General features: G+C 46.6%; 1 protein-coding gene across 1 annotated transcript in view; it reads left to right on the forward strand.

Annotated features, from left to right (window-relative positions):
• LOC102371752 (plasma membrane calcium-transporting ATPase 2) overlaps positions 1-20,178 on the forward strand; it is a 664,574-nt gene that overhangs the window by 574,424 nt on the left and 69,972 nt on the right. The window contains exons 17-18 of the mRNA XM_014521639.2: positions 3,102-3,208; positions 4,351-4,542. Of these exons, the coding sequence (XP_014377125.1) occupies positions 3,102-3,208; positions 4,351-4,542 (299 nt within the window). The remainder of the gene's footprint in view (positions 1-3,101; positions 3,209-4,350; positions 4,543-20,178) is intronic.

The raw sequence follows: 20,178 nt of genomic DNA on the forward strand, positions 1-20,178 counted from the left end.
GCGGGAGAACCTGCCTCTCCCTGGCTGTGCCTCTCTCTCCCTGGCTGATCCAAATCTCTGAAACAGCATCCAAACTCTGAAACAGATTTGGCCAAATCAAAACGGACAGTAATCCAAAACACTGAAACGAATCACTGTCCTCCAAAACACCCAAATCCAAACTCGAAATGAGACATAGTGGTTTTGCACAGCCCTAGTGTTTAGACCACAGCCCAGCCTATTGCGACAGAGCTGCTCCCAAATCTCCCCTCCCACCTGCTCCTGCTGGCATGTGGCAAACCCAGAACTGCACCGGTGAAGCCATTCCCCAATGGTTTCTCTCAAATATATAACAGTAACTATCCAATACTTGTCTATAAAAAGCCCCCCCAAAACCCCAAGCCCTTTCATTATCCAGCCTGATTTTCATATGGAAGTAAAAGTTAGGGTGAAGATGATCCTATGACTAAAGTACAGAACTTCCTGTCCTTTGGCAATAGCTCAATAACTATATTTCATTTCCTCCATTCTATAAGGGGTCTGGAGAAATAATTAATTCATACTATAAACTTTATCTTTTGAGATTTCTGGAACAATGGTAGCATGAAGCATTCCTCCTCCTTCTCCTCCTCCTATTATAACAACCCTAAAATATGTTAGTCATCCAGAACTTTATATTTATAAAGTCATGGGCTGAGGAGGGAGAGATGGATTGAGGTAGTCAACCAAAGACTGTGGTGCTGATGTCATCATGAAGGCTTTGGCTTCCACAATCACAATCTGCTCTCTGGTGAGAGAGGCAGTGGTCTGCTGTGGGAGAGATGGTCTCCACCTCACTGTGCTGGGGAGGAGGCTCTTCTCAGCCAGACTGGCTGACCTGCTCAACCAGGCTTTAAACTAAGCCTGCCCAGGGTTGGGGGAAGCATCACCAATGCTAGCCCTCTGAGCAACCCTTGTAAATCCAGTAGGCTGAGGCACTTAAGGGAACCCACCTCTACCCTAGCCCCGGGATAAGCTGTGGGGAAGGCAAGGGCCCCCAATGGGACATTTTCCTGCCTGTACACCAATGCCAGGAGCTTGGGGAATAAACAGGATGAACTGGTCCTCCTGCTAAACAAGAATAACTACGACCTTATAGGGATAATGGAGACCAGGTGGGACTTCACCTGTGACTGGGCCACAGGTATAGATGGCTATACCCTGTACAGGAGTGAGTGATCATGCAGATAAAAGAGGTGGGGGTGTAGCCCTCTATGTCAAGGACAGCTACATGTCCCTCCAAATCAACATTGACACTCAGGAGGGATGAATGGAGTCTCTCTGGGTCAAAATATGTGGGGAATGTGGCTCAGGGGACATCATGGTGGAAGTCTACTATAGACCTCCTAAACAGAAACAAGAGCTGGACCAGGAATTCGCCAGGGAACTGGCTGAGCCTGCACGCTCTAGGTGCATGGTTGTCATGGGAGATTTCAACTACCTGGACATCTCATGGGAAGAGCACTCAGCCAAACCCGATTAGTTGCAAAGCTTTCTTACATATGTGGACGAGCTCTACCTTACTCAAGAAGTCTATGGGCCAATGAGAGGGAAAGTGCTGTTGGACCTGGTACTGGCTAAAGGGGATGACATAGTCAGTGACCTAAGAATCAGTGGAAAGCTGGGTGATAGTAACCATGAGCTGATCACCTTTACTGTCCATTGCAAAGCTGGCAAGTCAGTCAGGAATACTGAAGTCCTCGACTTCAGGAAAGCTGACTTTGACAAGCTCAGGAGGCCCATTGTCGAGGCCCTAAGGGACCACGAATCAGTGGGAAGAGGAGTCCAAGAGGAGTGGTTCCTCCTCAAGGGAGCGATCCTGACAGTACAAGAGCTGAAGGGATGGCCATCCCATCTCAGAGGAAGAGTAGCAAAAGGGCACAGCAACCCCCTCACTCAGCAGGGAACTCGAGGACCTCCTATGCCTCAAAAGAGAGACTTATGAAGGATGGAAGGCTGGATGTACCACCAAGGAGGAATACTCAGCACTGGTCCGTACCTGCAGGGAGTGGATCAGGAAAGTCAAGGCTGCAGCTGAGCTCTGTCTGGCTTCACATATCAAGATATGTAGGGAGTAAGAAAAAAAAGCAAGGGTAACATTGGACCCTTGCTGAACCAAATGGGACAGCTGATAACTGATACTCAGGAAAAGGCCAACCTGCTTAACGAGTACTTTGCGTCGGTCTTTCATCAGTCCAATGGGACCGCCCTGCCTAGCAAGATGTGGGATGGCCAGGATGAGGGCATATTTATACTCATGTGGAAATAAGTTTAACCAGGCCTCTGACTTGACTAAGAGGAGAGACAAAGAGAGAGAAAGAGAAGAGAAAAAGATGCTGATGTTTCAAAATGTTCTAAGATAAGAAAAAACCTTCATGCCTTGTTTTGTCTTGATATATTAAGTTTTGCGTGCAGATTTCAACCTCCTCCTCTCCTTTGAACTAGAAGCTGATAACTGTTCCCAAAACATAGTGTTTTCTTTCCCGAATAAGTAAACTGCTGACATGTGACAAACAAATGATGAACATCTTTCTGTTTCTCTCAAGGTTGCTTTGTCTGAACCCTAAATCTTTTCTCACTGTCTAAAGTATAAATACACTTGTAAACTTGTAGATGTCCCAATTAAGGGCACAATTTAGGAAAGCACTTGCATGCTTACTTTAGGCAGATGCTTAAATTTATTCCCATTGAACAAGACACTTCAGATTGTGCTCAAATCATCTGGAATTTAATTAGGGAATTGGGGTCTAAACAGATTATATCATGACACAACAGTTCAAGTAATAGACATCTTCAGCTCTTACAGGCATCACATAAAAGGCTGATCCCCATACTCTTTGAATTTAATGAAAATTTTTCCAGTGATTTGACAGGCTGGAGGACCGGGCCCTATATAATCCTTAGTCCTAATGTCAAGTGGCATGTTGCTTGCCACATCATTTTTCTCTGAATTAAATCTGTTATTCTCTTCGGAATTTGTGATGTGTTATCCTAAACAGATATTTTGTTTCAGAATGGAACCTGTTTATTTGAAAGTAAGTATTTGCTACTGCTAACAATGTACTGTCTTTTATTTTTTGCAGGTATTATTGATAGCACACAGGTGGAACAGAGGCAGGTTGTAGCAGTGACTGGTGATGGAACCAATGATGGACCAGCACTTAAAAAAGCTGATGTTGGCTTTGCAATGGTATATTTTGTAACATATCTTTTTGCTGCTTTTGTTGTATTGTAGATTTGCCAAAAGGAAGTTTCTCTGTTTATACTCTGGTGGTAGAGAATAAAGATGTATGTGCAGAAGTTACAGATGTCTGGCAGTGGTTTTAATTATGAGATTTTTGTGACACTTAAGAGCCCAACTTTACCTACAGGGATAAGCAGAGAAATCTTGATTAGCTTGATTCTATTTTTTAAATCAAAGATAAATATTGAACACATGCAGAATCCTAATACCACTTCAGGAAAACTGCATCTATTGCTCTTCCTACTAGCAGAAAAAGAGGAGGTAGGGCATTAGTCTGAAAATCCACCTCCAAATACCAGATTCATAGATGCTGGGGTCGGAAGGGACCTCAACAAATCATTGAGTCCAACCCCCTGCGTAGGCAGGAAAGAGAGCTATAGTTCTGGGGTCAGATGACCCCAGCCAGATGCCTATCCAGCCTTCAGATGTTAGTCCTCTCTATATTTTTTGGCAGCTTTTCATTTGAATCTGAAGAAATTTTTCATTCTCCAGATAAAAGCTGCTGCATTTACACTGATTTGTACAATTCCAGTTTCTATTGGCAGTTCTGTTTGTATATAGTAAAATATAAAACAACCCCAAAACTGCAATCCAAAAGGAATCACAGAAGCTTCTAGAGGTTAGCTCCCTCATTTGCTGTCAGCTGATATCTTTATACTTCAATGGTTTATGTCCTTTTGCAGCAACACCTGGTTAGAGCAACAGCTATTCACCAGCAGCATTTCCCCTAGGAATATTTCCTTACCATGTATCCAAATGATGCTCTCTACAACAGCAACAGTTGCTCTGAAGCAACAAAGCACCTGCATGTTTCTACTAACAGGCATTGACTGACACTTAAAAAGTTCATCATAGACTGTCCCCTGATCTTTACCACTTTCATCTCCTTCTTGTTCTAAACTTCCCCAAGCCAAACCAAAGAACAACTTACTGCCTAGCATGTCCAAGAAGCTGAGTGTACTCAGCAATTACTATAATTTCATGCTACCATCAGTATGAAAATGTACTGTGGGGAGACCTATTTTTTAGCTGCTTCTTATACTTTCCTGTAAGTAATTTTTATTGTAATTTTCTGCAATTTTTTCCAGGGTATTGCAGGCACAGATGTTGCAAAAGAAGCTTCTGATATCATTCTTACAGATGACAATTTCAGTAGCATTGTGAAGGCTGTAATGTGGGGTCGCAATGTCTATGACAGTATCTCCAAATTCCTGCAGTTCCAGCTCACGGTTAATGTTGTCGCTGTGATTGTTGCTTTCACTGGGGCATGCATTACACAGGTAAGAATGCAGAGACAAAAGAAAACAGGGATACTAGCCTGATGATTGACTAAAGAACCAAATATTTTTACTGCTTTTCAGCATCTTATTTGTCACTCCTACAGTGCTTTTAGAAAGAAGATTTCCTGGAAATCGTTAATAATAGGTTACAGTCATATCTAGATTTAAAGACAGTATCAGTCATAAACATATGTCCAGAAATATTGCTTTCCATAAAGTGGGGTATATGATTGCTAATATATTCAGTTCAGTTGCATGCAGTCATTTAGAAATAATCTTATCTAGAAAACTTTCTGCTAGTAATGAGAAAATTATGTGTGCTTTAAAATGGATCCCTGTGCTTTCTAATCCAATTAACCATATAAAATAAGTTTTAGCAGCTAGACTTGGGTTTTTCTGGTTAGTTTTTAACCAGAATAATCCATTCTAATTGCTAATTGGAGATATGACTATCCTAGCTCAGATTTTTTTAGCAACAATGTTGAGTTTTACATTCCCATTGGGACAAATGGAGCAAAAACAATTACCCTTTTGCAGTTTAGCAAAGCACTTCTCACTTGCTTAAATACCCTACCAAACTAGTCTACTAACCCTTAGTAATGGAACCAAATGACATGTTTAAATGTTCATTAACAAAAACTCTCCTCACATTCAAAGCAGACTAACGTATTCCTACATGCATTAGTGGTCTGGTTTACCAGATCTCTAAGATCTGCTACAACTAACAGACAGGGGGTGCATCTGCACAACACATGCAATTAATGTGAATTAATAAACATGGGTGCATATCGCACTGGAGGTTATTACTTCTGGGCACTATGTTTATATATGCAACCGGGACCGCAGCATGCTGACCTGGGTTGGAACAGCCCCATTTGGCACAGAGCTCGGGGGTAGGCCTGCCAACCTGGGGCTGCTCCACCCCAAGTCAATATGCTGTGGAGGGGGTGGCTGGGGTACAAGGATGCTCCAATGAGGAGCTAGCCAGCAGGCAGCCCCCTGCATTGTAGCATTCTCATGCCCCATCCAGTGCCATCAGTGTCTACACATGCATTGCTGCACAGAAAAAAATGCTCCCACAGGATAGTACTTGTATTTACAAGTACTAACCTACGGTGGTATTTATTAACTTACTACAACCTATTAGGGCTGCATGTGTAGCTGCAGAGACTTTATTGTGGAGCTAATTACCCAGCTCCACAGTAAACATCTCATGCGGACACACCCAAGGTAATGTAGTTACATCTCTTGCAAAAAGCATGTAAAAAAACCACAAAAATGCCACTTTAAAACCACCACTTCCTAATAAAGAAATACTTCTTAATGCTTATTTTAAATTAAGTTTAATACAGCAATAGGGAAGTATTTTGTATAATTAGTGAAGCATGAGAGGTCTCTTTCTCCAGAAGAAAAAAATCACTGATATCATTTTTAGCATTTTCAGTATGTCTCCAAAAATAACATATTCTTTAAAAGAAACCTATGCTCTATATGGGCACTGTTACAAAATCCTAACACTGACAGAACAGATGGGGAACATCCAGATAAGCATGCCACAAGAGGCACCCTGGGAACAGAAAAATGTTCCCCATCCTGCATATTTGCAGTGTGGACTCTAAATTTGATACCAGGAAATCCTGCCTGAAAGCACATGGGGCACTTGGCAGGGCCTGGCTCTGCTTGACACACAGCCCCTGCATGCAGTGCCAGGACCACAGAGACAGCAAAGAGAAGACCGGTTCTGCCTAAAGGCGCATCCCCCTGGTCCGGGCGTGGCTGTGCCCATGCTATGTGGCACAGGCAGTGCTGAGGCTGAGGTGGCCAGGGCTGTGCCATACTGTTGGAGGGCTCTGCCAGCAGTTGGCCCTGAGAGCCCAACTGCAGGTGCTGCTGCTGCTGCTGTGGGTGGAGGGGGGGGCTGTGAGCCCTGCGGTGGGTGGTTGGGGGACACACCTCTCCCAAGCAGTCCCTTCCACCCCCACACAGTCCCTGTCCACCCATATAGTTCCCACAGACCCATACAGTGTCCCCCCAACCCACAGTGCCCCCATATCCACAACCCCCCAAAATCTACCTGCAAATCTCAAACCCCTAAACCACCCCCCAAACCCTCCATCCACATACCCAGCCACAAACCCCAAACCCCTGAACAAGCCCCATACCCCCCACGAACCTAATCCCTACAAACTCTACACCCATCCCAAACCCCCTAGGCCCCCGACAAGCCCACCCATCCTTCCACACCCCTTCCCCCACATTCCCCCCACAAATCTCACACCCTGCATGGCTAGCTGGCCAAATGATATGGAAAAGAACCTGCTGGCAGGAGCCATGGCTGCAGGGGCGACTGCCACACTGCAGCCCTGCCTCGTGCCCACACTGGTGCTTGGACATGTGGCCCCAGCCTGGGGGGCCTCCTGGTCCCAGGAACCACATGGGGGGTGTGATGGGATGGGAGAAGGGGTGGAAGTGACAGCAGGGGTGTGTGTGACAGAGAGATGGGGGTCAGGGGTGGGGGAGCGCTTCAGGCAGGAGAAGCCCCCAAAGCTGGATTTAGAGCAGCCTGTACAGGGAGAGGCTGGCTTGAAAGGGAAGGGGCTTGCCAAGCCCAGTCCCTGACAATCAGTCAAGGGCTTTCCAGGAATGACGTGGGGATCACTGGAGCCTGGGCACAGGTGCAGGGAGCAGAACAGAAAGAGCTGGCACTGATCAGAGCAACAAAATAGCAGGTGGAACAGCTGTAGGTGGATTCATGTCCTGGTGCTGGGATGGAGTTACTGCCAGGAGGGAGCAGGCAGGGTTGCAGGTTAGGAGTGAGGGGCACTGGCAGGGGGTAGGAGGGGCTGTGGGTTGAGAGTGAGAGGCAAGGGCAGGGGCAGGGCACTGGTCAGCACCTCACATCTTGGTGAGCAAGGGGGGCAGGGGCAGCTCTGATTTTTCTATGAGAAAAAAAAACCCAAAAGCAAATGCCAAAGTGATAGATATTAAGAATTTGTTTATTTTGATGATAGAGGCACAGGTAGGCTTCCAAATTGCTTTAAAATTGTAAATATATCAATAAAACATTGCCCAGCTGATCTGTCTATATGTAGTGGTGTTTCATTTTAATCATGGAAGAACATTGATTTGGGGTATTTTAATGAGAGAATTTGGGTTTTTTATCAGAGAATTTGCAATTTTTAAACAAGGAACACCAGGATCTCTGCTGGTGAGACAAGTGCTGAGACCCGAGCAGAAGAGCCTGCCCAGGATCAGCAGTCAGGTGGAGGACAGATGAGGTGGCTGACTTGGCCATTTGGGGCCAGGAAGACATGCTTTGACAGTTCAATAAGCCACTGCAAAAAGCACAACTTCTGGGTGACAGCTGCCCAGATGTCAGGGTGGGGGCAGGAGAAGACACGACAGCAGTGCTGCACGATGGCCAACTGTGCAGACACGGCCCACTGGAAGCTGGCCCAGAAGTGCAGGAGGCTCTGCTACAGTGTCCATATCACAGCCCAGGTGGCTGTGCAGTCCCCATCCGCATCTGGCAGGAACACAGCCATGAGGCCTTATGCTGTCGCAGGTGCGCAGCAGGTCAGAGCCAGGCAGCAGCCGTCACTGCCAGACTTCTGCAGAGGATAGAGGGTGCAGGGGCCATTCTAGGTTAAGGCTGCTTCAGCAGTCCAGCTGGCACAAGGGCCTGTGTCCCCAGCCAACTGGCTGGACTTCAGAAGACACCTCAGACTGCCTGCTGGTCATTAGCTACACAGTAGGTGTAGACTCATAGAATTGCTATTTGAAACCAAAGACCTAGCCTTTTTTACAAAACTGAGAAATATTTAACTCATCCCCAGTTACTCCTATAAATTAATAGGTCTCAAATCTATTTGGTAAGGTATGGAGATGTTGTATGTTTTTCCTACTGGATCTGGTTAGCAACGTCAGAACAAGTGGACACTGTTGTCCTTGTTAAGTTCTTCTGAAATATGTGAGCATAGGACTGTTATCAGTTCTAGTCTCTTTGGAGGGAACAGGAGTGCCTCCAAACACTTATTTGCATAAGTGAAATAGCTGCTGTATGTTCCCAGTAGTAGTCTAAGTCCCCTAGCTCTCTTGGACCTGCTAAAGCTGGTGCCCCTCTACAGTACCTTCTGCTTGTTTATGTTTTACTGTGTCTGTGGTGACTGGAGTGGCATCATCATGGATATGAAGGAAACAGAGGTTCAATTACTTTGGTTTTTTCTTTCAAAGTATACATAGGGAGAATATTTAGCAGGAAAGGATCATGGCTAGTAACTTAAAATATGTATGAACAGTAACTAAAATATGGCAACTATTTATGCAACCTAGAACACAACAGCAAACAATCTGGAACAGAAATTATTATTTTCATAATATCATGGTAATGATGTTGTGGTTAAAACTGAGATAGTAATTTCCCTTTGAATACTTTTTATAGTCAATCAATAGTAACTGCTGCAGCAAATTCCTTTTAGGATGATTTTTTTGATAATTGGTTTCCAGTATGTTTTTCCTATTAGTTTTGGGAGCCTGACAGAAAATTAATGCCGTTTCCTTAAAAGGTATAGTTCCCCTTTGCATTTATTGAAGTCAAACATCATTGCACAGCTAGTCATTTTTTTCCTGTCTAGTAACACTTGTGCTACCAGACATTTATAATATAAAATAAATTATAAACTTCTCAAACAATGTGCTGAGCATACACAGAAGTGTGTATTCCTGCCACCAATCATTCAGGGCACAGACAGAAGTGCAGCTCCCTGTTGTAACGCATGGCACATCACAGAAAATGCCATGAGTTACAACTATCCCGCAGACCCAACGAACATTCACTGTTGGGTCCCAGGGGTTGGCAGATGAGCTGCAGTTTAGAGCAGTGGTGTTTCTGCAGCTGCTGTCCCCTAGCAATGCCCCTCCCTCCTCCTAGCCCCTGCACTGTTTTCAGAATTGGAGGGTGGGAAAGAAGCAGAGGGAGCTCATTCTGGGGGTTCCCCTGGAAATGGGAAAGGCTTTGCTAAGGAGAGGAGTATTGTTCCCTTCCCCTCCTCCCCCATTCCAAAGACAGCATGAGGAGCAGGGCTTGCCTGTGTCAGCTGAGCCCTGCTCCAGGCTGTGCAGACACATGTTAATTAATTAAGATGGTTCACTTTGGAGGTCCCTCATATAATGAGGGTTCAGATTGCCATGCAATTGGGCATTATTAAAGCGCTTTGTAGCAATTAGGGCTGTGCAAAATTTGACTTGCTGTTTTGTTTTGATACTGTTTTGACTCATTTTGAGCTAGAAACAGCAAAATTCAAATGAAATGAAGGGCTTCAAAACAGCCTTGAAATGCAATGAGGGCAGTCAAAACATTTTGAAAGTTTTGAAACATTTTGAGTTTTGAAGCTGAAGATGGGCTTGCCTGAAGGGAAACAGAAGGTGAGGAGATGGAGGGGGAAGAAGCAGGAAGGACCACTCTGATATTGACTGTGTAGCTGGTCAGTGACTGTGATCCTTCCCTGAGGTCCCTTCCAATCCCAGTGCTCTGGGGGATGGATGGAAAAACAGCATAAAAAGCAGCATTGTTTGAACTGAGCTGTTTTCTGCCTTGTGGTCATTTACTGAGCTGTCTTCCAGAAACTGAACAGCGCTAGGCAACAAAGGCTACCATTCATTTCCTACTTGCTAGCCTAGCAAGTGGGACTCAACAATATCTTTTGCTTTAGCTTCTATAAGCTTTTATTTTATTATTGTATTCATTGATTGATTCCTTTCAATTTATTCCTCCCCCAAAATCCTCTTTTTGTTTAGTCTGTTTTGATTCTTTTCAAATCTGTGCTTTCTCTCAGAGTGTGCATTCCATTCACTCTGCAGGGAAGAATAGCATAATTACATTTCATATTATAATATAGAATTTATATAGGAAAACACATACATACTAGGGCTGTGCGAAATTTCGCTGTCCATTTCATTCTGACAATGTTTTAACCAATTTTGAGGTCGAAACAGCAAAATCGGAATGAAACAAAGGCTGTTGAAATAGCCTGGAAACAAAATGAGGCTGCTCGAAACATTTCAACCATAGACTGGGGATGGGAAGTCAGTCCAGCTGGGCTGACTTCCCATCCCCAATGCAATATCTGGTAGGGGGCAGGAGGCAGCCCAGCTGGGCTGCTTTCCTGGCCCCCGTGCTACATCGCCCTGGGGGTAGCAGCCCAGCTGGACTGCTTCCCGGTGCCCCATGCTAGATTGCGCCAGGGCTGCGAGGCAGTCCATCTGGGCTGCTTCCCTGTTCCCTGCTCTAGATTGCACCAGGGATGCTTCCTGGTGCCCCGCGCTAGATCATACCGGGGCCAGGAGGCAGCCCAGCTGGCCTGCTTCCCCGTTCCCCATGCTAGGTCACGCCGGGGGTGGAAGGCAGCCCAACGGGGCTGCAGCCCAGTGCCCTGTGCTAGATCAGCATGATCTAGCATGGGGGACGGGAAAGCAGCCCTTCTAGGCTGCCTCCCACCCCCGGCACAATTGAGCGCAGGGGACAGGAAATCAGCACAGCTGGGCTGCCTCCCGGCCCTGGTGCAATCTAGCACAGGGCACCAAGAAGCAGCCCAGCCGGGCTGCTTCTCACCCCTGTGTGATCTAGTGCAGGGGACAGGAAAGCGGCCCAGCTGGGCTGCTTTCCGGCCCTGGTGTGATCTACCACAGGGCACTGGGAACAGCCCATCTGGGCTGCCACCCACCCCGGTGCGATCTAGCATGGGGCATGGGAAAGAAGCCCAGCTGGGCTGTCTCCCACCCCCAGCGCGATCTAGTGCAGGGCACCAGCATGATCTAGCATGGGGGATGGGAAAGGAGCCCAGCTGGGCTGCCTTCTACCCCCTGGCGTGATTTTGTGTGGGAGACAGGAATGCAGCCCAGTTGGGCTGCCTTCCACCCCCAGCGCAATCCAGCATGGGGGATGGCAAAGCAGCCCAGCTGAGCTGCTTCCTGGGCCTAGCGAGATCTAGCATGGGGCACCAGGAAGCAGACCATCTGGGTGCCTCCCACCCCCGGTGCGATGTAGCGCAGCGGATGGGAAAGCAGCCCAGGTGGGCTGCCTCCACCCCCGAAGTGTTGTAGCGCTGGGGATGGGAAGTCAGCCCAGCTGCTCTGTCTCCCCGTCCCCAGCAAAACTCTAAACTGTCAAAACAGGCTTTCTGTTTTGGTGGAACAGAATGGAACAGCATATTTGACTCAAAATGAAATTCGAGATGAAACACTGTTCCCTCGAACTGTTGAAACTCAAGGTGAAACGGAACAGTGCCATTTCGCACAGCCCTAATACATACATTTATATATTATTATTTTTATTACATAAATACATACATACATTATACAAATACACATAAATACAATTATCGTATCTACATATATTATATAAATCAGATAGATAATAGGGCTGTGTGAAGCTTTGGTCCCTGATTCAGTTTGGTGGAGATTCGGTCTTATTCCATGGCTAAATCTCTGAATCCAAAATCGAATTAGGAAACCCTTTAATCTCTCTGAATTGATTCAGAACCCTCTGAATCAATTCAGAGATTCAGAAAGATTCAGTGATTTGGACATAGACACAGCTTTACATGTGTTTTCTACATACTTCAAGATACCAGGCACCTCATGAATGCTGGGATGCTGGGCCACATGGAGCATCCCATAGAAGCACAGGGGGTTCCCCAGCGTGCTTGGCAGCAGACCTGGAAGTGGACCAGAAGCACTTCCAGTCCACTTCTGGGACCCCTGGGGAGTGCACAGGGGGGCCCTCCTGTGCCTCCCTGGATCAGTAACTGGTGCCTGCTGGGTCTAAGGGGGCACCAGGATGCCTATTGGTGATCTGGGGGAGCATGGCGGGGCCCCCAGTGTGCTCCCCGGCAGACCTGGAAGTGGACCGGAAGTACTTCTGGTCCACTTCTGGGTTCATCGCTGAGCACGTGCCCCCCCTCCCCATGCTCCTGTGGGATGTGCCATCCACCTCAGTATTGTAGCATTCATGAGCTGCACCTGGCACCTGGAGGTATGTAGAAAAAACATTTAAAGCTACATCTGTGTCGGAATCGCTGATTCTCCAAATCAGCATTGAATCTTCAAATTCAGCTTCAGCCAAATCGAATCGAGGACAGTGATCCAAGTCAACAAATCAAATCACTGTCCCTGATTCAGGCCAAATCCTAATCCAAATTCGAATCAAATAGGGCCCGTTTCGCACACCCCAATAGATAACATTACAGAAGATGAGACACACCAAGGCAAAGACAAGACATTATGAAACAAACCATGAAGTGTGTTGGAAAGGCAGCTGGCAAGCCTTCAGGGAGGGGCAGAAGAGGGTGTAGATAGAAAGCTGTAAGTTGCCTCCCTCCCAAACTGAGATTCAGCCTCTTTGCTACAACAAGCAGGCATGAGGCTTCCATTAGTTGTACAGGCAGCAAGAAGAGGGGACCAGTGCCAGTGTCATTACCTGTGCCTGAGTCTGCATACCCTTCAAGAGCATCAGCTGTATCCCCCTGCCACTACCACCATGACAACAAGCAGCAGCACCAACATGACGATCTTCTCCACCCCCATTTCACTTCCCGTGCTGAGCCTTCCAGTGCCAGAGGGAGAACTTGAGCTGGATCTGGATCTGAGTGCCCTAGCAAGGGAAATTCTGGGGAAGGAGGGGGAATCATTTGAGTTTGTGCTCCACACCCCTCAAGCTTCCCCTAGAATCAGGTCTCCTTCCCCAGAAGGCACTTCAGAGGAGGCTGAGGTAGAGGTTGCAGAGGCAAGTGGCTCAGCTGAGTCCACTTCTCCTATTGCTGTGCCTCTGCCTGCTGAGGAGGGGGAAATTGTAGCATCCACAGATGCCCGCACACCCCAGAAGCAAGTGGGTAGAGTGGTCTGGGATCATTTTGGGCTCGTAGATGATCCCACATATGCTATCTGCCTGCACTGCCGAGCCAAAACCCGCTGGGGCAAGGGCTGTGCCTCGGCCTGCTGAGGAGGGGGAAATTGTAGCATCCACAGATGCCCGCACACCCCAGAAGCAAGTGGGTAGAGTGGTCTGGGATCATTTTGGGCTCGTAGATGATCCCACATATGCTATCTGCCTGCACTGCCGAGCCAAAACCAGCCAGAGCAAAGGAACAAAACACAGGAGCTCCATAGGGATGCTGATGCATCTCTGTAGGCAACATCCCTTTGCCCTTGATCCTCCATAGCCTGGCACCAGTGGGAGTATGCCCAAAGGGAAGTCCCCCTGTCACTCCAAAGCACCATTCTCCCCAAAACAGAGGCAGGCCACCCTGGAACAGTGGGGGAAAGGCAGACAGAAAGTGGGGTGCATTGCAAAGGTGAGTGAGATCACCCAGAGCACTGGGGAGATGCTTGCTGTGGATGGCCAGCCCTTCTGCTTAGTTGTGCAGCCAGGGTTCAGGTGGCTCATGGCGCTCGTGGCCCCATCATACCAAGTGCTCGTATGCACCACCATCAGCAGGTCGGTGGTGACCTCCTTGTATGAGGCATGCAGGCAGTACTTGAGGGAGGAACTGCACAAGGCAGGTCTACAGGTGGCTTTACACTTCACCTCAGATATCTGGAGCAGCTGGGGTGGAGATCATGCATTCCTCTCCCTCATAGGGCACCAGTCAGGGCAGTGATGGGCTTTCCTTCAATCCGAGGTGATGGATAAATTGAAAATGGCAACCAAGATTATGGGAGCCATGAACCACTTGGTGCAGGGATGGCTCATTGGGCAGGGCAAGCTCACTCATGGGCCCCATTGTCACCAACAATGGGGCCAATATGGTCAAGATGGTCCATGATGCCAACTTTGTTGGCATCTGCTATCCAGTACAGAAGTTCCAACTCATTGTCAGGGATGCCTTGGAGGGGGACAGAGCTGCCAGTGACAGTGTCAGCACCACCAGCAAGCTCATTTCCAAATGCAGGAAGGTGGCAGGCTACTTCCACTGAAGCATCAAGGGGGCAAGGTGCTGCAGGACAAACAGGCAGAGCTGAACATCCCACAGCACAAAATTACTGGAGATATTGTTGGCAGGTTTTGCACGTCTTGTCATGGCATGGTTTGGATCCATTCTGTGTGTCTTGGGCTGTAGGAAGTTGGCTTCTGGTGATGAGATTAGTGAGGCAGTGCTTCTTTGAATTTTAAAACCACTTTTCATAGACAAGCCTATGAACTGCACTTCATCAACCTCCTAGGTAGTAGGTACAGAAACTCATGGACTCAATTTAGACATTGGAATTCTGATACACTATAATCTGCCAGACATCTGACTCCCCAGGTACCGCTCCACTTTTACCTGCGCTGCTACATTCCCCCACCCCAGCCTGTCCCTCACCCCCTGATGCCTCCATTTCCATTTTCACTGACTGGTTTTCTTGCCTTTGTTTCATGCCAGCCTCTGGCTTCTTCACTATTTCTTCCATTCAGGAAGAGCACACACACCAACTGCAAGTGCTTCCATAGCTTGACAAAGGGTTTTTCAACCTGAAAGCTTGCTAAAATATATCCCTGTAACTATTCAGTTGGTCTACTCAATGATACCAGATTAAATTGATCCAAAACACCTTGTCTGCCAGTGCCATGTCCTTAGACCAACAACCCTAGCACCTGTCCCCGGTCAGCTGACCAGAAGGTTTTAGGGTGCTGGGCACATCTAAGCCTAAGGACTGGGGCTGGCAGGTAGAGTTCTCTGGCAGCTGCTGGAGAAGAAGCTCCTGTAGGAGAGAAAAGAAAGGCTCTTTCACAGGCTGGCTGCCTGAGATGCTGCTGGTGCTACTCTGCTGCTCATTAAGTTATTATTACCTGTTGTTATTTAAAGTGGTAGACTGAACTGAGGCTGTAGGGGAGGAGGAGGCCTCATTGGGGCACACTACCATGTCATGTAGAGGCCCCAGCGCCAGTGAGGGTGCGCCTTAACACACTAAGTCACACATGTCATGAGTTTTGCTTGTCAGCAGCTTGAGGTGCAGTTTCCCAGAAACCCCTGCACCTATCTCCTTAAAACCTGACAAGCTTCATGGCCTCAGAAGGGCTACCATGCCTGCAGTTTTCACCCCACTGCACCTTAATGTACACACGTGACACAAGTTTTGCTTGTCAGCAGCTTGAGGTGCAGTTTCCCAGAAACCCCTGCATCCATCTCATTGAAACTTGGCAGGCTTTGTGGCCTCAGCAGGGGCTACAATTCCTGCTATTTTCACTCCCCTGTGCCTTCACACTTCACAAGTTTTGCTTTCAAGAATTTGAGGTTCAGTTTCCCAGAAACCCCTGCATCCATCTCATTGAAACTTGGCAGGCTTCATGCCCCCAGAAGGGGCTACCATCCCTGCTGTTTTCATCCAAATTTGCCAAAAATGAAAAAGTTATAGGCAGTTTCGTGTTTCCCCATTATAGCCTATGGGCGAAACTTCAAAACAGCGTAAAAACAGCGAAACAGTTTCGACAAAGCAGAACAGTGCTTCAAAATTAAATGAAACTTGAAATGAAACACTGTCCCATTGAAACAGTGAATGGAAATTGAAATGAAATGGTGCTCTTTCGCACAGTCCTAGTCGCCATACACTTCTGTCAGTGCATGGCTGTAGACTGCTTTCAGTGGCTGATCTCATGACAAAGTGTCATGTCTGTCAGCACCCTCAGTGTCTCTGTTCCAATTCTATGTAAGCATCTGGGTGCATATATTCAGAATTAGATCAGGTCCTCATTGTGCAAATTGAACAAGTATTTTGTCCAAATGGCTTGTAACTAATATCTCTGCACTAGGGCTGTGTGAGGCTTCGGACTATGCTTCGGATCCAGAGAAGCTTCGGACGCTTCAGCATCTGAAGCAGCATGTCTGGATTAAAGCACTGGCTTCATTAGGCTTTCCAGAGCAGTTCAGAGCTTCCAAACTGCTTCGGAAAAGCTTTGGAGCCGTTTCGGAGATCCAGCCATAGATTATAATGGGGAATCAATGAAATATCTATAACTGTGTTGTTTTCTGTCTAATTTGGATGAAACTTGCAGAGATGGTAGCCTCTGCTGAGAGCATGAAGCCTACCATGTTTCAAGAAGATAAGTGCAGGGGTTTGGGGGAACTGCACCCCAAATTCTTGAAAGCAAAACTCATGTCATGTCTATGTGTTACACCACAGGATGGTGAAAATGGCAGGAATGGTGGCCCCTGGTGAGGCCACGCAGCCTGCCAAGTTTCAAGAAGATATGTGCAGGGGTTTGGGGGGAACTGCACCTCAAGCTGCTGACAGGCAAAACTCATGACATGGATGACCCTGAGTGTGTTAAGGTGCAGTGGGCTGAAAACTGCAGGACTGATGGCTACCATCTCTGCAGTTTTGACCCCACTGCAGCTTAACACATACACGTGACATGAGTTTTACTTTCAAGAATTTGAGGTGCAGTTTCCTCCAAACCCTTGCACCTATCTCCTTGAAACTTGGCAGGCTCTGCAAACTAACCAGGGGCTACCACGACTGTAGTTTTCACCCACCCCATGATATAACACATACACGTGACATAAGTTTTGCTTTCAAGAATTTGGGGTACAGCTCCCCCCAAGCCCCTGCATCTATTTCCTTGAAACTTGGCAGACTTCATGAGCTCTGAATATGCTATAACCCCTGCAAATTTCATCCAAATCAGACAAGAAACAACAACGTTATAGATATTTCATTGGTTTCTCATTACACCCTATGGCCAGATCTCCAAGGCAGCTCCAAAGCTTCAGAGCCACTTTGGCCAGATCAAAGTGGGAAACTGATCCAGAGCATCTGAAATGGCCAGATCTGAAGCTGGATTGAATAGCTGCGTACTCGCACAGGCCTACTATGCACCCTTGTATATCCTTGTACTCATTTCCTCTAGGCATTTTCTTTTTCATGTACAACCATTCAGCTAAAAATGCACACCTCCCAATGCTTAATGCGTCTTTGTGTAAGTAGAATCTTATGCAACTTTTTAGTTCTGTGATGAAATACAAGACCTTTGCTATGACAAAATAGGAAAGCCAAAGAAATAATTCCAAAGGATTTAAAATTAGAAACTGTAGCAAATATACATTTATATGTACAAAGGTTGGAAAAAGTGTACGCTGGTCTTAAATATTAATTTGACTGAAACATTTAAATTCTTAATAAACAAGGAAAGCTTAAAGCTGTTGTTCTCCAAACACAGAATAGTTTTCAATGACTTTGAATATGGATTTCATGCACAGCAGTTCAGCATTGCACTACAACTTACTCTGTTTTTACCTGGACTTTTGGCTCTCTTGGGCACAGAATATAATTTTATTCATAGGTTAAAATTCCGGTTAATGTTAACAAATTACACTTTCCATGCCATTTCATCTGATCCAGGGTAAGAAAAGTGCTGATTAGATACTAGCATCTCTTTCATGCTCCCTAGATGTCATCCTCTCTCAAAAACTTCCCTGCAATTCAACACTTCAAAAGTTTCTTGATGCTTTCAGTAAGAAAGATTTCCTTTCCTAATTTGACATATCTTTTGAGTATTCCTGCTCAAAGAAGGCACAGACCAGATATAATTTTTTTCTCTAATCATCTAGCATCTTAATATGCAGTGTTCTGGCCTTCAGTTTATTAGTTCCCATAAGTTTATATATAGGCATGATCCTGCAATTGCATCTGCATTGGCACACTTCTATAGCTGTGGAGTTCCAGTGAAGTCCAGGGGCTCCAGTTTCCTGGTTACAGTTGCAACATATTAGCTACTGTTACTAATGAAATGAGGCTTCACAGGAACATTCAGGTGCTGCATATATTGATACCATACATGCAGCATTTTTTCCAGTGAGTACTGACCCGGTGACTTAAAAAGACATAGGGAAATGCTGGTCTTGAATTATTTTCAAATAATGCAAACTAGAGTGTCTAACCATTGGCATGCATTAGAAGAACCCATTGGCATTCATTAGAAGAACCCATGGCATGTTTTGTAACAGCAAAAATCATGTTATTGTCCAAGCCAAATCCACTGTAGGGAGTTATGACTAGGGTGATCATAAGGAAAACTGGGGCATCCAGAACTTCCAGGACACTGTTCCCCTCTTCCCACTCCCCTAGTCAATGTCACTGCTATAGTCAGTGGCAGAGGCCATGGCACAGGAGCACCCTGGTGCACCATGCCACTCCACTCCCCTCCTGCTTCTGCCAGGCTATGCCTTGTGCCCCTGTGATTCCGGGACTCTTGTTTTAATTTTGACCAACCAGGTAGGACTGGTCTTTGAAATCCAGGACTGTCCCAGCCAAACTAGGATGTATGGTCACTCTAGTCGTGACCTATTTCATTTTTTTCTGTAGTGTTAATTATATATTTTATTTTTCACTAATGCTTCTGAATCACATGTTTGTAGATGAATGCTGATGGAGAGAATTTACTCCCATTCCTTTTGGGAGGGGGGGGAGTTTGTGATTCTGGTTCAGGCATCCCTTGAGGTTTATGCATTTTATGGTGGACAGACAAAATAATTATACTATTTGAAAGGGGATGGGGAACTTGTCACTTATGAGTGTCTTTGGGCTGGCCCATTCTAACTGTTTTGCCTGTCTGCAGTATGTGAAGATAAATTGCAACAATTGAACCATGAATGAAGCAGGTGGTAAATTATTGTGGTTTTAGCTTCCATTTACTGCAGGATAAAGCAGACGGGGAAAACAGCAATAGGTATTCAGTTGAACTGTTGTAAGTACCCCTCCCCTTGAATTTAAATTGGCATAATTGTTTTGGCTGTCCACACTTTTCATTAAACAGTAATAACAGCTCCACAATAAATCTGGGAGAATCCCCCTTCTGGGGGTGTGCCCTTATCACAGGGTTATGCTGTGTTTGCTTATGCTCTCTGGTACACTCTGGTCCCTGGAATCTTGCATTCCTTGCTGCACAGTGACAGAACAGCAAAGATGGAGAGTGTCCCTATTCCAGACTTGCCTATGGCTTGGCAGCTAGGGCACTTTCCTGGTTTTCATGCCTCAGGATCTTTACATTTGAGATACCAAATGGAGGCCCAGAGAGCCAGCACAGGACCCTTGATGCCCATACCTGTGCCTACCAGCCAGGGCCCCAACTGGTCCAAGGAAGAGACTGGCAACCTTGTGGTGTTGTAGGGCAATGCAGAGTTGCATCCCCAGTTTGTGGAGGGCATCTGCTCTAATGCCCAAGTATATGAAGGGCTGTCAGGCTGGATGCAGGAGTGTGGGTACAACCAGTTGGCATAATAGTGCTGCATAAAGGTCAAGGCCTTGTGGGCACAGTGGGTCACCATGTCTAACCACAGTTGTTGGTCCAGGAGTGCCCTCAAGTCCATACCCTTTGTGTGGTGACTGGTGGAGATTCTTGCACCCCGTGACTCAGGCCACAGCCATGCTGTGTACAGCAGCATGGGTGATCTGCCTCAGCCTTTGCCTCAGCCTGGCACTCATGGTGATACATCATAGGAGGTAGGCCCCTTAGGCATTGAGCTGCCCATCCTGTTGAGCCTTCTGCCTTCAGTCTCCATTGGAAGCTTGGGGATCCTGGGCCAGTACCTGCCTCACCAGCTCCATAGTCCCAGCATAGCCATGAGGTATGGCTGGCCATGGAACCACCATCTGCCACCAGTG

Source organism: Alligator sinensis, unplaced genomic scaffold, assembly GCF_000455745.1.
Source record: "Alligator sinensis unplaced genomic scaffold, ASM45574v1 scaffold285_1, whole genome shotgun sequence".
NCBI classification, from domain to species: domain Eukaryota; kingdom Metazoa; phylum Chordata; order Crocodylia; family Alligatoridae; genus Alligator; species Alligator sinensis.